Raw genomic sequence first — 15,841 nt, 5'->3', positions numbered from 1 at the left:
CCCAGAGGCCAAGGAGCCTTGGCTCCCCAGACTAGAAGCAAAACACCTTTGCGTGGCACAGGGTGCCAAGGCGGGGTGAGGGGTGGGGGCAGGGAGCACGGGGAGCAGGGGATATCTCAGGAGTGCACCAGGTGGTCGCACAGATCGACCTTTCGAGCCCCCCCGCCCCGCCGCCCCTCCAGCTCCTTCGCTGTGGCGCTTTCCCAGGTGAGACGCCTTTTTGGAGCTCGCGGCGGTGCAGGGGGCCAGCCCGGCGTCCTCACGGGCAGTGGGACGAGCTTCGACGCGGGAGTTCAGGCACCCAGAGAGCGAGGGGAGCTCTGGCTCCTCACCGTGGGGGATGCCAAAGGCCCCGCGTGGCCCCCGCTCTCGGGACGCCGTCGAGAGCTCTCCGCCCCTCCCTGCCCTCGCGCTCTCCCAGCAATGACCTCATTGCAAAAGGCAGCCGGAGCGGATGGTTCCCCTCCCTGGAGAACCAGTGCCGGGAGTGCTAGCGATGACGCAATTGGAGCTGGGTCGGTCCTGGCCACTTTGGATTGGCCGCGCCGGCTCGTGGGGACCCCCCTCCCGCTATCGCCGGAATAAGAGCCCGGAGCTCCGCGGGGAAGACGCCCGCAGCAGGCGTCGTGTCCACCCGGGCTGACGGCCGCTGGCGCTCTCCAGAAACTGCCGTCTCAGGTGAGGAACTTCCCGCTCCGCGCCCCCTAGTAACTCGCCTCTGGATCAGGTCACCCACTCCGCTCGGGCTGCTGCCTTTCCCTTGCGTCCGAGGCCCTTCCTTGGCGGCCCAAGCCTGGGCAGGTGCTCCAGGTGCTCCGTGCGGCTCTTCTACTCAGGGCAGGTGGAAACCCCAAGTATCCCAGGGCTCCCGCCCGCGCTGGAAGCTCCGCGGGCGGAGGTAGGCAGGCTGCGCCCCGGTGTCGGTGCCCCCGGGCGTGGCGTGCAGGATGCAGCCTCACTCTGGTCTGGGGGTCCTGTGCCATCTGCGTCCTGAGGGATCCCATCGAGTCTCCCGATGGGGGAGCCTCGAGCCTTCCTAGGAGGCGCCGCCAGCCCGCCAGCGACCCTGGGACACCCCGGGGTGGGGTCCTGGGGGCGGTGCAGCCGGCTGAGCAGGACCAGGCCCACCTCTGGATGCCGGAGACCAGCAGCTGCGGCTAAACTGCGCTCCAGCATCGGCGGGCTGGGCACGCAGAGCCCAGAGGCCCCAGTTGCGGGCACGTCAACGTTTCCCCCAAACCCACGTATTGAGAGATCAGGGCTCCTTCCCAAGGCAGCCTTCCCCTTCCCACTCTCCTCTCCCACCTGTTAGTGGGAAGTCCCGCCGAGGGGAAGGAAAGTGGCGCAGATCTCCGACAGGCGCGGTGGGAGAACAGACGTATAAGGGGGTGGGTCCCGGCGTGGTCTCTGCATTAGGCAAGAGGTGTGCGCTCGGGTGCCTGCACTCGGCTTCCCCCCGACTTAACACAGAGCTCCGCTGCACCCCAGGACTCTTGCTTCGGCTCTACCAAGCCCTTCACTGCACGATATCTTTTGAGATTCACAGCAGCCTCCCTGGCAGATGAATGGAGGCTTGGGGAGGTCGGGTAACCTGCCCGAGGCCACAGGGCCGCTGTGGATAGGCAGGATAGGAGCCTAGGTCTGGGGGTCCAGGCCTTGCTTGGTCTCGGTGCAGCGGTAATGTCATTCTCTCCTTACAGAGAGGCATCATGGGCTTGTGGAAGTCCTCCCCCTTCCTGGCTTTCAGCATCTTGGTCCTGTGCCAGGCGGGCGGCCTCCAGGCGGCACCATTCAGGTGAGACAGCCTGAAGCCCCAGAGCATTCCCCTTCTACTGGCCCTGGGCCCAGGCCCTTCTTTGCGGCTGAAGTCCCGGCAGAGAGGCTGCTGGTGAATTAAGACCCTTGGGTGGACGTTGAATTCAGCCCTGCGGACTGGGAGTGGAGGTGGGGGGCACATCCTCAGGGAAAGTCAGGGGGGCCAGGAAGCCTTGCTACTTATCCTGGGGAGGAGGCAGGCAGGGGCTCAGAGCCTCCATGGGGTTTGCTTCCCCTCCCCAGGTCCGCTCTGGAGGGCCTCCCAGACCCCGCTGCACTCAGTGAGAAGGAAGGGCGCCTCCTGCTGGCTGCCCTGGTGAAGGCCTACGTGCAGAGGAAGAACGAACTGGAGCAGGAGCAGGAGCAGGAGACTGAGGGCTCCAGGTAAGGCCCCCAACTCTACTCCGCAGGGTCCAGAAGGAGGTATCCCAGAGAGGTAGGAAATACAACATCTGGCCAGGAGTGCAGCAGGCTGTGGTGGTTCACCAGGCTCTGGGGCCCAGCCATTCTCAGGCTCCATGGAAGACGGAGGTCCAGGTGTAGCTGAAGAGACCGTGGTCAGACGCATTAAAAAGATCCACTCCTGGAAGTTGTTAGGAAATAGAATGGGAGGTATAGAGTCCCGCACTCAGGGAATGGGTCTGGCCCTACTGAGGAGAAGTTCCAGCATTGGCTGACTTGGGGCTGGTAAGTGTAAAGCCAGGAGACACACTCGGTGTATCTCAGAGTGTTTTAGAAATGTAACCTGTGTGTGTTGTTCTTTCACACCCACAAGGAGTCTTCATTGCACATGTGCAAGGTGAAGCCAAAGGCCCTGCAGAGGGTGGGGTTAGGTAGAGCAGTGTCTGAGGTAGGTCTGGGGTCTATAGACCTGGAGGATCTGTGGAGATGCGCATGCTGTCCCCGGGCCAGACCCTTGCCCAGCCTCACCTCCAGGGTCCCCAGAGCTTGGGGCACGTTCCTGCCCCTGGCCTGGCCCTGGCACTGCCGGGTCAGAGGTGTGTGATGCACGCGTAGCTACCCCGAGAATCTCACTGCAGAGCATGAGTGGCATGTGGAATGCTAGAAAAGGCCGCCCCTCCCCGACCACAGCCCTTCCCCACACTGCCCTGGCTCGATGGAGGATGTGTGAGCTGCGCTCCTGCCTGCCCCTCCTGCCTCTGCTCACAGGGCCCCTCCCCTGGTCTACCTCGCTGCACGACTGCCCTCGGGGGGCAGACCCGGGGCATGGTATTGTCTGGCATGTATTTTCCCTGCAGCCTGGACAGCTCCAGAGCTAAGCGGTGCAGTAATCTGAGTACCTGTGTGCTGGGCACATACTCGAAGGACCTGAACAACTTTCATACATTCTCTGGCATCGGCTTCGGGGCTGAAACACCTGGCAAGAAAAGGGACATAGCCAGCGGCTTGGAGAGGGGCCGCTAACCTCGCTTTGGGGTGCCCCAGGATGCCAACTGATCTCCTTCCACTCCTTCCTGATTTCCCTTCTTGCTCCCATTGATGAATTTAATGCATGCAGATTTCACTTGGATTGCTCTTCCAGCTGGCATTGGTAGCTTTGCTTGCGAGAGAGAAAATTGGGGATCTCAGGATGGAAGGGAAGTGAGCAGCACTCATAGACCAGGTTAGAGGTAAGAGTGAGGGAAGCCTCTTGAGATTCCAGAGGATTTCGAGGTAGAGTCCTCCAATTTCTGCTTCATTCCTCATGCTTCATCACCGATGAATAAATCTATTTTCTAAAAGGATTTGCCCTGTGGTGGTCGTTACTCTGGTCCCCGTCCAAGGCTTGAGAGTGCCTAGAACCCGTGTTTAAAAGTAGCTTTAGCCTCAGGGTAGCCGGATACGGGCGTTGGTGAGTGGTCCCTGTGAAGCAGCTCCACCGTCCAGGACAGGTGTGCTGAGGAGCAGGTAACACTTCTGGGGGAGGATGCTGCATCCCTGCTCTCTGAGCCTCTCCAGGTAAGACTTCAGGGAATTTTCACTGTCCCATGGAAAGTGGTTTGTTGGTGTCTGTGGCTGCTGTACGGCTTCTGTATGCTCCTTGCATGTCTTGGGGTAGGGCTGGGCCTTTGGTGACCACTTCTTATGGTTCTAAAAGGACTGTATGTAAGTGACAGCAAGTGCAGGTGTCAGCACGTGAGTACTGGAGTCTTTAGCTTAGCGCTGGGTTGTTTTCTTTTTCTTATTTTAAAGCTTTTATTTAAATTCCAGTTAGTTGACATACAGTGTAACGTTAGTCTCATGTGTACAGTACAGTGATTCAACGCTTCCGTACAATTGGCACTGGGTTTCTTTTGCGAAGAAAGGTCTTTGGGCAGGGCTCCTAGCAAAAGCTGCCAGGCCATTTCTCCTAACAGCTTCGATAATTGCACTTAGGAGAAACACTTATTCTTAAGTGATATGTCGAAGAGCTGAAATTCTTTTTACGAAGGCCTCATGGGGCGGGTGCCTGCCCCTAGCCTCTCACTGACAGGCCTTGTCTTCTTCCTCCATCCTACAAATCAGCATCACTGCCCAGAAGAGATCCTGCAACACTGCCACCTGTGTGACCCATCGGCTGGCAGGCTTGCTGAGCAGATCTGGGGGTGTGGTGAAGAACAACTTCGTGCCCACCAACGTGGGTTCCGAAGCCTTTGGCCGGCGCCGCAGAGACCTTCGTGCCTGAGCAGTGACATGACTCCGGGAAGTAGGTGACTGTCCTTACACTGTCAGATGGGAGGGGAAAGGATTTGGAGGTTAGGATCCACATTTGGAAACCCATTGGACCTGGTAGGGTCTTCAGATCCCTTCTTTCCCATTACATCCTTCCTTCTGAGTAGTGAGTTTCTTCTACACGTCAGCGTGAAATCAGAGCACTAGGATAGGCTGCAGACATGCAGTGTCATCTTTCTGAGAAGAGAAATGAAAAAAAAAATATGCTTGCTGATTGATAATTGCTTTTTTCTCATCATTTGCTTTAAAAGCTCATTTACATCTCAGACCCACAATTTGTGTATGCTGTGAAAGAAGCACCCCTGTAGATTTGTGTTCTTTTTAGTAATAATTGTGATTATTTCCTTCTTGTCTTTCTTATTCTATTTTTCTTTCTTCTCCTTCTCCACTTCCTCCTCCTTCTTCCTCTTCTTTTTTATTTTATTTTATTTTATTTTTTTCCCATCTCAGGTAACCATGAAGCTGAACTCACCACTTCTATTAATTTCTGTTGACAACACTTGGTGAGAAGGCCCCATGGAAGATATACATGTTTGCATCCCAATAGATACTGAAAAAAAGCACCTTTGTCATTTGGAAGGAATGAAATTGAATGCAAAATAAGCTAATCCCATACACGTTATGTATTCTTTTTATATTTGATTCTGTGTGCGGTCAGTGTGATGGCATCTATTATTGGCTTATCTGGTAGCAAACTGGTTCTTTGAGAGTTATCCTATTGATCATGGCAGCTCTGCTCAACCTTAGGAGGGACAATAAATCATTGTCTTTGTGGCCTCTGGGAATACATGGTAATGGTAACGCTTTGCCTGGTTGTCTAAGAACATGATTGTATAATTTAAGGAAATCTCAATATTGTACCATTTGTGAACTTCATCAAGATTAAAAACATATTTTGGATACACGTGTTTTGAGACCCCGGTGGTTCATTTCAACTTGTTTCCCTGTGTAGTAAAAATCACAGTAATAGTTCACATTTTTTGAGAACTTCCTCAAAATGGGCCAGATGATGTTCTAAGACAGTGCTTTGTATCTATTAATTCATTTAGTCTGTGTGACAACTCTGTGAAGAAGATCCCATTACTATTTCCACTTCGTTTCTGAGGAAACAGGCCTGAAGAAGTCAAGTCCAAGGTCACATAGATAGATAGACAGATTCAGGTGGTGGTTTCCAGAGCCTACAGGTGAAACCACTGCACTATATGCTTCTCAACAGTGGTTTCAGATGTGTTCCAGAGACCCGTGAGCCATTCTTTGACCTAAATGCCTCACGTGGTGGACCCTCAGACTTTAAAGACAAATGGAAAATGTTAAAAGATACAAACAACCTGGACTTTATATAGTAAAATGGATCCCTTCTGCCCCATTACTTGGTGCTAGAGATTGAAAGTTTGTGTCCCCATCCTCCCCCCAAAATTGTATATTGAAACCTAACCCCCAGAGGGATAGTCTTGGGAGGTGGGGCCTTGGGGAGATGATTAGGTTATAAGGATCATCCCTTCGTGAAGGGGACCAGTGACCTCATAAATGATGGTGGAGAGAATTCCCTTGATCCTTTTGCCATGTGAGGTCACAGCCAGAAGACTGCTCTGAGTGAGGAAAGGGGCCCCCACCAGACACAGAGTCTGTGGGTGCCTTGATCTTGGATTTCATGGCCTCCTGAACCGAGAAATAAACATTTGTTTATTTGGCTTATAAACATTTGTTGTTTATAAGCCACCCAGTCTGTGGCATTTTGTTACAGCAGTTCCAGTAGACTAAGACACTTGGCTTCAACGATGATTCTTTTATAGTCAATGTTGTTTCACCTATGCCCCATCTATTACACCCCCCACATCAATGTATCCATAAGTACTTCCCCATATATGGGAAGGACTTTTTAAACATAAGCACAGTCCCATTGAACAACTAAAAGTAATTTCTTTTTTTTTTTTTTTTCTAAAAGTAATTTCTTAATTCCTATATCTCATATCCTGTCATGGTTAAATTCCTCCATTATTTTAATAAATTATATATAAATATATAAAGTATGCATATTATATTAATAATATAAATATGTTATATATTTTTATATATTATATGGATAATAATATAAATATATATATAATACAAACTATATATATTTATATATATATAAATAAAACCTGAGCTCAAGTTAGGTCTTCACATTGCTGCTAGTTTATAATGTTTTTTGTTTTACTAGTTTATATGTTCTTAAGGCTCCAAGGTTCTCCAGTTCCAATCTGGAGCTTGCCACTCCATTGTTCTTTTTCCCCCCTCTCACAATTTATTTGTTGGAGAAACTAAGTTATTTATCCAAAGGAGCTTTCCACACTCTGAACTTTGATGACTACATTTCTGTGGTGAGGTTTAACATGCTCCTTTATCTGCTTTATTTCTTATGAATCAGTGAGTGAGGAGAAACAGAAGTTGGAGGCCAGGTCAGAGAAGTAATGAGGAGGGCAGATCACATAGGATCTTGTAGAGCATAGGAAGGACGTTGGCTTCCTATCAGCTTCTGGTCAGTAAAACAGAAGCCACATCAGTCATATTTAACAGAAAGAATAATTTAAGAATTTGACGAAGCAGGTCATAGAGTTCTGAAAGGATGAAAAAGAACTAGAGTTTGTGCGTTGATAGGAAGTGAAGGAAGCAGCTGCCTTCCTCAGGGTGGGGCATGGGGGGCACAAAGAGAAAGGTGGGGTGCTGAGCATCTAGAACCTTGGGGCAGGATGCTCAGGTTCCTGAGAAGGGAGGCGGGCTCATGCGGGATCTTTTTCTTTTTCTTTTTTTTAATAATAAATTTATTTTTTATTGGTGTTCAATTTGCCAACATACAGAATAACACCCAGTGCTCATCCCGTCAAGTGCCCCACTCAGTGCCCGTCACCCAGTCACCCCCACCCCCCGCCCTCCTCCCCTTCCACGACCCCTAGTTCATTTCCCAGAGTTAGGAGTCTTCATGTTCTGTCTCCCTTTCTGATATTTCCCACACATTTCTTCTCCCTTCCCTTCTATTCCCTTTCACTATTATTTATATTCCCCAAATGAATGAGAACATATAATGTTTGTCCTTCTCCGATTGACTCATTTCACTCAGCATAATACCCTCCAGTTCCATCCACATCGAAGCAAATGGTGGGTATTTGTTGTTTCTAATGGCTGAGGAATATTCCATTGTATCCATACGGGATCTTTGAAGGGGTGTGGCAAAGCTACTAAGGAGTGTGGGAAAACAAAACAAGACTGGAAACAACTTCCCTGCCTGAGTAAAGAGACTCTGTGGGTGATGCTGATAGAAATCAAAATAGGAAGGAGCAAGTTTCTTTTTCTTCATGCCCTCTTGTCTCCTTTGAGGGTCCCCAACTGGCAGAGTGAAATCCACCTGATGAAGGAACCTGCGGCTCGCAGAGGCCCAGCTCCAGTAGCTCTGTTTAACCATATTGCTTTATTTTTTAAATTTAAATTCAATTTGTCAACATATCCTACATCATTAGTTTCAGATGTAGTTTTCAATAATTCATCAGTTGCACATAACACCTAGGGCTCATCACATCACGTGCCCTCCGTAATGCCGGTCAGCTAGTTATCCCATCCCTCCCACCCACCTCCCCGTCAGCAATCTTCAGTTTGTTGTCCGGAGTTAAGAGTCTCTCATGGTTTGTCTTCCTCTCTGATTTTTTTTTTCCATTCAGTTTCCTTATTTTATTTTATTTTATTTTATTTTATTTTATTTTATTTTATTTTATTTATTTATATATTTATTTTTTTATAAATTTATTTTTTATTGGTATTCAATTTGCCAACAAATAGAATAACACCCAGTGCTCATCCCATCAAGTGCCCACCTCAGTGCCCGTCACCCAGTCACCCCCACCCCCCACCCACCTCCCCTTCTACCACCCCTAGTTCATTTCCCAGAGTTAGGAGACTTTCATGTTCTGTCTCCCTTTCTGATATTTCCCACTCATTTTTTCTCCTTTCCCCTTTATTCCCTTTCACTATTTTTTATAGTCCCTAAATGAATGAGACCATATAATGTTTGTCCTTCTCCAATTGACTTATTTCACTCAGCATATTTTAAATTGACATGGAGAAAGGTCGATTCTCTTTGGTGTGTAGTTCCATGAATTTTGACAAATACGTTGAGTTGCGTAATCACCACCACAATAAAGATACAAAGCAGTTTCATTGCTCCTCAAAAGTCTCCCATGCTTCTCCTTTGCAGTCGCCCCCTCAACCCCTGCTAACAACTGTTATGTCTCTGTCCATATAGTGTATAAATATAAAAATATATTATCTTTTAAAATTGAGATATAGTTGACACATAACATTGTATGAGTTTTATGTATAGGACATAACGATTTGATATTTGTAGACAATGTGAAATGATCACCACAATTAGTTAACATCCGTCACCACACATAATTATATTTTCTTGGGATGAGAACTTTTAAGATCTACTCTCTTAGCAACTTTCAAATTTACAGTATTGTTAACCGTAGTCCCCACGCTGTACATTACATCCTATAACTTGAAGTTTGTAGCTTTTGACCCCCTTTACCAATTTTGGTAGGGCTATCCCCTGCCTCTGGCAACCACAAATCTATTTTGTTTCTTTGAGTTTGATTTTGGTTTTTGATTTTGTTCTCAAATCCACATATAAGTGAGACCATCCAGTAGTTGTCTTTCTTTGTCTGATTTATTTCATTTGGCATAATGACCTCAAGGTCTACCCATATTATAAGAAGTGGAAGGATTTCTTCTTTTTTATGGTGAATAATATTCCATTACATCTACATGTTTATCTCCCTCTATATATATATGACATATACATATCACATTGTCTTTATCCTTCATCTGTAGATGGATATTTATTTCATTTCTATGTAAGTACTGCTACAGTGAACATGGAGGTACAGATACTCTTTTGCAATGATGGTTTTGTTTCCTTCAGATAAATACTCAGAAGTGGAATTGCTAGATCATATGGTAGCTCTATTTTTAATATTTTGAGGAACCTCCATTTCCACTGTGGCTGTGCCAATTTACATTCCCACTAACAGTCAACAAGGGTTCCCTTTCTCCATATTATTGCCAACATTTGCTATTTTGTATCTTTTGATAATACCCATTCTAAGAGTTGTGATGTAATATCTCATTGTGGTTGTGATTTGTATTTTGTTGGTGATTGGCGATGTTGGGCACCTTTTCATGTTCATGTTGGCCATTTGTATGTCTTCTTTGGAAAATGTCTATTCGGATCCTCTGCCTTCTCCAGAATGTCATATAAATGAAATCATTACGTAGCTTTGAGTCTTTTACTTAGCATAATGCATTTGTGATTTATCCATGTTGTTGCATGTATGAATAATTTGTTTCCTTTTATTGCAGGGCAGTATTATATTGTAGGCATGTACTGTAGTTGGATAATCCATTTATCTGTTGAAAGATACTTGGGTTGTTTCCAGTTTTTGGCATTTATGAATTTAGCTCCTATAAATGTCTGTGTATAGATTTTTGAGTGAAAAAGAGGTGTGATGGGCTGAATGAGGGACCCCCAAAATATATATCCTTGCTCTGATCCCTGGAACACGTGAATATTACTTTATTTGGGAAAAGGGTCTTTGGTGATGTAATTAAATTAAGGATCTTAAAATGAGATCATCTTGGATTATCTAAGTAGATCTTAAATCCAATGATATGTTTTGATAAGAGATGAACAGAGAAGATACACACAGAGGAGATGATATGAAGACAGAGGCAGAGAGTCACAAGCTGAGGAAGCCAAGTTAGCCAGCAACCATTAGAAGCTACAAGAGGCATGGAGTGGATTTTCCCTAGGGTCTCTGGGGAGAGTAGAGCTCTGTTGTCACCTAGGTTTTGTATTTCTGGCCTCTTGAATGGGAGATTAAGTTTCTGCTGTTTTAAGCCATCCAGTTTATGGTAATTTGTTATGATAATCCTACGAAACTAATATAATAATTTTTTATTCTTTTAGGTTCCAAGGAATGGGATTGGTGTCATTGGGCAAGTATATTTATTTGTTTTTCTTAGAAAGTCTTTTATGTTTATAGTTACCTTCTAATCTCTGTCCATATACATTTACATTCTTGATCATTGTTACCAAATAATCTGTGCATAATATCATGTATTCTACTTGTTATTACAGATGCTATAAAAACGTAATTATATTGCTTAATTAAGTAAAGTAAGAAAAATGAATTATAGAATCTGAAAAATCAAGACATGGTAAAAGATTTCAGTAAGTTTAATTCAACCACCATGGTTTTTTTTATTGTTTTGCTTTTATATGTATATTTTACATAGTTCCATACTGTATATATTATGCCGTATTTGTTTAAATAAAGACTTGATATGTTTAGAGCAGTTTTAGGTTTACAGACAACATTGAGAGGAAGGGACAGAGATTTCCGATATACGCCCTAAACACACATATCCCGTGCATGCAAAGCTTCTCCTGTTATCAACATTACTCATCACAACAACTCTCTTTTTTTCTTTAAATATAAATATATATGTCTTTTTTTTTTTTTTTTTTTTGCCAAGGCTGAACTTACATTGACACATCATAATCACCCAAAATCCATAGTTTACCTCAGAGTTCATTCTGGTGTTGCACATTTATGGGTTTGGAGAAGACTGTAATGACATATATCCATCATTATAATCATGTAGAGTATTTTATTGCCCTAAAGATCTTCCATGCTCTGTCTGTTCATCATTCCCCTAGCAACCACCAATCTTTTTATTTATATGGTTTCACCTTTTCCAGAATGTCATATAGTTGGAATTGTTCAATATGCAGCATTTTCAAATTGGCTCCTTTCACTTACTTAGTAATATGCACTTAACATTCCACTATGTCTTGTCATGGCTTGTAGCTCATTTGTTTTGTTTTTAAAATTTTTTTGTTCAAATTCAATTTAATTAACTTATAGTGTATTATTTGTTTCACAGGTAGAATTTAGTGATTTATCAGTTGCATATAATACCAAGTGCTCATTACATCAAATGCCCTCCCTAATGCCCATCACCTAGTTACCCCAGCCCCTACCCACCTCCCCTCCAGCAACCCTCAGTTTGGTTCCTATAGTTAAGAATCTCTTAATGGTTTGTCTCCCTCACTGTTTTTACCATATTTTATTTTTCCTTATCCTGTGTTCATCTATTTTGTTTCTTAAATTCCATATATGAATGAAATCATATGGTATTTGTCTTTCTTTGACTGACTTATTTCATTTAGCATAATACCCTCCAATTCTTTCCATGCCATTACAAATGGCAAGATTTCATTCTTTCTGATGGCTGAGTTATCTTCCATTGTGTAGTGGGTGGGATATCTATATCTATATATATCTCTATATCTCTATCTCTAGGTCTATCTATCTATCTATCTATCTATCTATCATCTATCTCACCTCTTCTTTATCCATTCATCTGTTGATAGATATCTGGGATCTTCCCATATTTTGGCTATAGTGGACATTACTGCTATAAATATTGGGGTGCATGTGCCCATTCAAATCACTATTTTCGTATCCTTGGGATAAATACAGAATAATGCAATTGCTGGGTCCGAGCTCTATTTTAAACTTTTTTTTAGGAAACCTCCATACTGTTTTCCAGAGTGGCTGCACAGGTTTGCATTTCCACCAACAGCGTGAGTGGGTGCCCCCTTTTTCTGCATCCTTGCCAACATCTATTGTCTCCCGAGTTGTTTATTTTAGCCATTCTGACTGGTATGAGGTGGTATCTCATTGTGGTTTTGATTTCCCTGATGTTGAGTGTTGTTGAGTTACTCATTTGTTTTTAACATTGAAAATATTCCATTTGACAGTTTATTCATTCACTCATTCTTTAAGATAGTTTTTATTTTTCTGCTAATCACAGCTATCTTTTTATTGATTTTAAGAGTGTTTGCTAATATCTCACAGAACTTGCCGTTGCAAGGGTTGGGTTTGTGGAACTTCAAACCAAACCCTTGGACAGAGTATCAAGAGACAAGAGAGGAAGAGGAAAAAGAACCCCTGCCCCCACAATATTTGGAACTCAAAGATCTCCTTTTACGGTGCCTTTTATCAAAGATACAGCTTTTAGCTGCCTGCACTGTCACCATCACTGTGGCAGTATAGCTCTGACATTGGGGCTGGTGTTGGGACAGGGCCAGGAGCAAAAAAGAAAAAAAAAAGTAATGGAGATTCTAGATTGAAGAGGCTCCTGTTCTTGTTCCTCTGGCCAGAAAGGGGAATTTTCTCAGGGTTTTGTTGTCTGTGCCCATTGCACGGTTCCATGATGGAGACAACCCTTGGGCTAAGTTTAAAAGAGAAAAAAGAAAATAAAAAGAAAACTTACTAGCATTTTTGTCATTATTTTTTCCTCCCTAGTGTACCTGCCACTGATTGTTTTGAAGAGTTCTGAGGTAGATTCTTTTTATATTCTGTCTGGAGGTTTAACTGGTAATCCGGGACAACCACAGGTTGTCGTGGTTTACTGCATCTTGGTCTGCACATTTATTGACTATACTGCAATCAAGATAGAAGATAACAATAGTAATAATTTTTTAATACTTGTAAATTATGTAAGATTTTTAAACAAGTCAGAAATCAACAAAGAAATCATAATGCAAAATTTAAAATATCTAGAATTGAATGATAATACCTCATAATTTGGGGATGCTGTGAAAGTGATAACTTTAGAAAGTTTTATAACCCTATAGAATAATGTTAGAAAAGAAAAAAATGGGTAAAATTTAATGAGCTACATTTTATTTTTTAACTGACCTGTTCCATTGTTTAGTTTTTAGTTTTATGTCAGTTATGTCTGCTCTAATCTTTATTGTTTCCTTCCACTGGTTTTGGATTTGGGGTTCTTTTTCTAGCTTCTGTAAGTGTAAGGTTAGATTATTTATTTGAGATTTAAAAAAGTTTTTTGAGGCACTTATATTACTATAAACTTCTCTCTTACAACTGCTTTCACTGCATCCCAAAGGCTTTGGACCATTGGGTTTTCATTTTCATTTTTTTTTGTGTGTGTGTGTATAATTTTTTATTTCTTCCTTGATATCTTGGTTAACCCATTCATTGTTTAGTAGCATGTTATTTAACCTCCATGTATTTGTGCTCTTTCCAGACTTTTTCTTGCAGTTGATTTCTAGTTTTGTAGCGTTATGGTCAGAAAAGATGCATGGTAGGACTTCGATCTTTTTGAATTTGAGATTGTTTTGTTGCGTATATGTGATTTATGCCAGAGGATGTTCCATGTGCACTTGAAAAGAATGTGAATTTTGCTGGTTTAGGATGGAATGTTCTGAATATATAGAAGCCGACTGGTACAATGTGTCATTCAAAGCCACTCTTTCCTTGTTGATTTTCTGTTTTGGAAGATCTGTCCATTGATGTAAGTGGAATTTTGAAGTCCCTACTATTATTGTATTACTATTAATGAGGTCCTTTATGTTTGTTATTAACTTTTATTTACTTAGGTGTTCCCATGTTGGGTGCATAAATACTTACAATTGTTGTATCTTCTTGTTGTATTGTTCCCTTTTGATTAAGTGGTGCCCTTCTTTGTCTCTTGTTACCATCCATGTTTTGAAGTCTATTTTGTTTGATACAAGTATTGCTACTTTGGCTTTCTTTTGACATCCATTTGCGTGAAAAATATTTCTTCATTCCCACTTTCAGTCTGTAGATGTCTTTAGGTCTGAAACGAGTCTCTTGTAAGGCAGCATATAGACAGGTATTGGTATCTTTTTTTTAAGAGAGGGAAAGTGAGAGGGGCTGTGGGGAGGGGCAAGGGAGAAGGGGAGAGAGAATCTTAAGCAGGCTCCACACCTAGCACAGTTTGACATGGGGCTTAATCTCACAACCCCAAGATCATGACCTGAGCTGAAATAAAAAGTCAGACATTTAACCAACTGAGTCACCTAGGTGCTCCAGTGGGTCTTTTTTGTTTGTTTTTTATCCATTTCATTACCCTATGATTTTTAATGGAGTGGTTGATCCATTTGAATTCAAAGTAATTATCAATAGGTATGTATTTATTGTCATTTTGTTACCTTTTTTTTGGGTTGTTTTTGTAATAAGCTAAACTTCAAATTTTCAATTAAACACTTAAATTGAGGTGTTCAATTTGAGAAATTAGAAAAGAAAGATGGAGAAAACCCAAAGAATGTGAAAACCCAAAGAATGTGAAAACCCAAAGAATGTGAAAAGGAGATAATAAGAAATTAACTAACTATAAGATGAGGATTAAATAGAGGATTGAAGAAGTCAAAAGTTTGTTGTTTGAAAACACTAATGAAATTGACAAACTGTTGAAGTTGATCAGGAAAAAAAAAGAGAGCAGACACAAATAATACCAAGAATAAAAAGGAGAACATTTCTGCCTATAGATACAGCAGAAATGAAATGATAGTAAAAGAATACTACAGCTATCTTTATGCCAAAAGTTTTATAATGTAGCTGAAATGGACAAATTCCTAGGAAACATAAAACTATTAAAACTCATTTGAGTAGGAGTGGAAATCCTGAATAAGTATAAAGCTATAATATATTGAATCAGTTTTGTAAAATCTTATCACAACACCACCACAGACTTGTTGAAGTTACAGATGAATTCACCCAAATATTCAAGAAACCAATTCCACTTATATACAGAATTTCCCCAAAAATAAAAAAAGAAGAAATACTGCCCAACTCATTTTAGGAGGCCAGTGTGACAAAGATAATAAGACCGGAACATAAGTTATGAGAAAGAAATAAATCAGTTCAATCTCACTCATCAACATGGGTGCAAATATCCTAAACGAAATGATAACAAACAAAATATAACAGTATGCATAAAGCAATGCATCATGACCAACAATTGCTTGCTTCCCAAACATTAGAGTGATTTGACATTTGAAAATCCATTAATCCATAAAAAATTAATAAGTTTAGTAATATTGTGATTAGCTCATTAGATAAAATGATCTGAGAAAACCTTAGAGTAAACAGGAAATGGAAAGGAACATTCTTTTTTTTTTAAGATTTATTTATTTATTTGAGAAAGAGAAAGAGAGAGAGAGAAGGCAGAGGGGCAGAGGGAGAGAGAATTTCAAGCAGACTCCCTGCTGAGCATGGAGCCTGATGAGGGGCTGCGTGTCACAAGCCTGAGATCATGACCCCAGCTGAAATCAAGAGTTGGACGCCCAACCAATTGAGCCACCCAGGCCCCCAGAAAGGAACGTTCCTAACCTGTTGATAGATACATGCCAAAAATCTGCAACAATTGTCAACCTTAGTGAATA

The 15,841-nt window shown here is 42.9% G+C and overlaps 1 protein-coding gene across 2 annotated transcripts; it reads left to right on the top strand.

The window, feature by feature from the left end:
- Positions 1–577: 577 nt before the first annotated feature.
- LOC121476448 (calcitonin gene-related peptide 1) lies at positions 578–5,403 on the top strand. Of its 2 annotated transcripts, none has more exons than XM_041730477.1 (5): positions 578–678; positions 1,701–1,795; positions 2,059–2,199; positions 4,321–4,501; positions 4,978–5,403. In XM_041730477.1, exons 2-4 carry the CDS (start codon positions 1,710–1,712, stop codon positions 4,478–4,480), a joined length of 387 nt encoding a protein of 128 aa, XP_041586411.1. In that variant the 5' UTR covers positions 578–678; positions 1,701–1,709; the 3' UTR covers positions 4,481–4,501; positions 4,978–5,403. The 2 variants fall into 2 exon arrangements, with proteins under 2 accessions (XP_041586411.1, XP_041586410.1); XM_041730476.1 differs by having other exon boundaries at positions 4,321–4,505.
- Positions 5,404–15,841: the final 10,438 nt, after the last annotated feature.

This window comes from Vulpes lagopus, chromosome 15 (genome assembly GCF_018345385.1).
Source record: "Vulpes lagopus strain Blue_001 chromosome 15, ASM1834538v1, whole genome shotgun sequence".
Classification (NCBI taxonomy): Eukaryota; Metazoa; Chordata; class Mammalia; order Carnivora; family Canidae; genus Vulpes; species Vulpes lagopus.
Note: the sequence above shows the minus strand (reverse complement) of the source record. Positions and strands in the feature narration are given on the sequence as shown.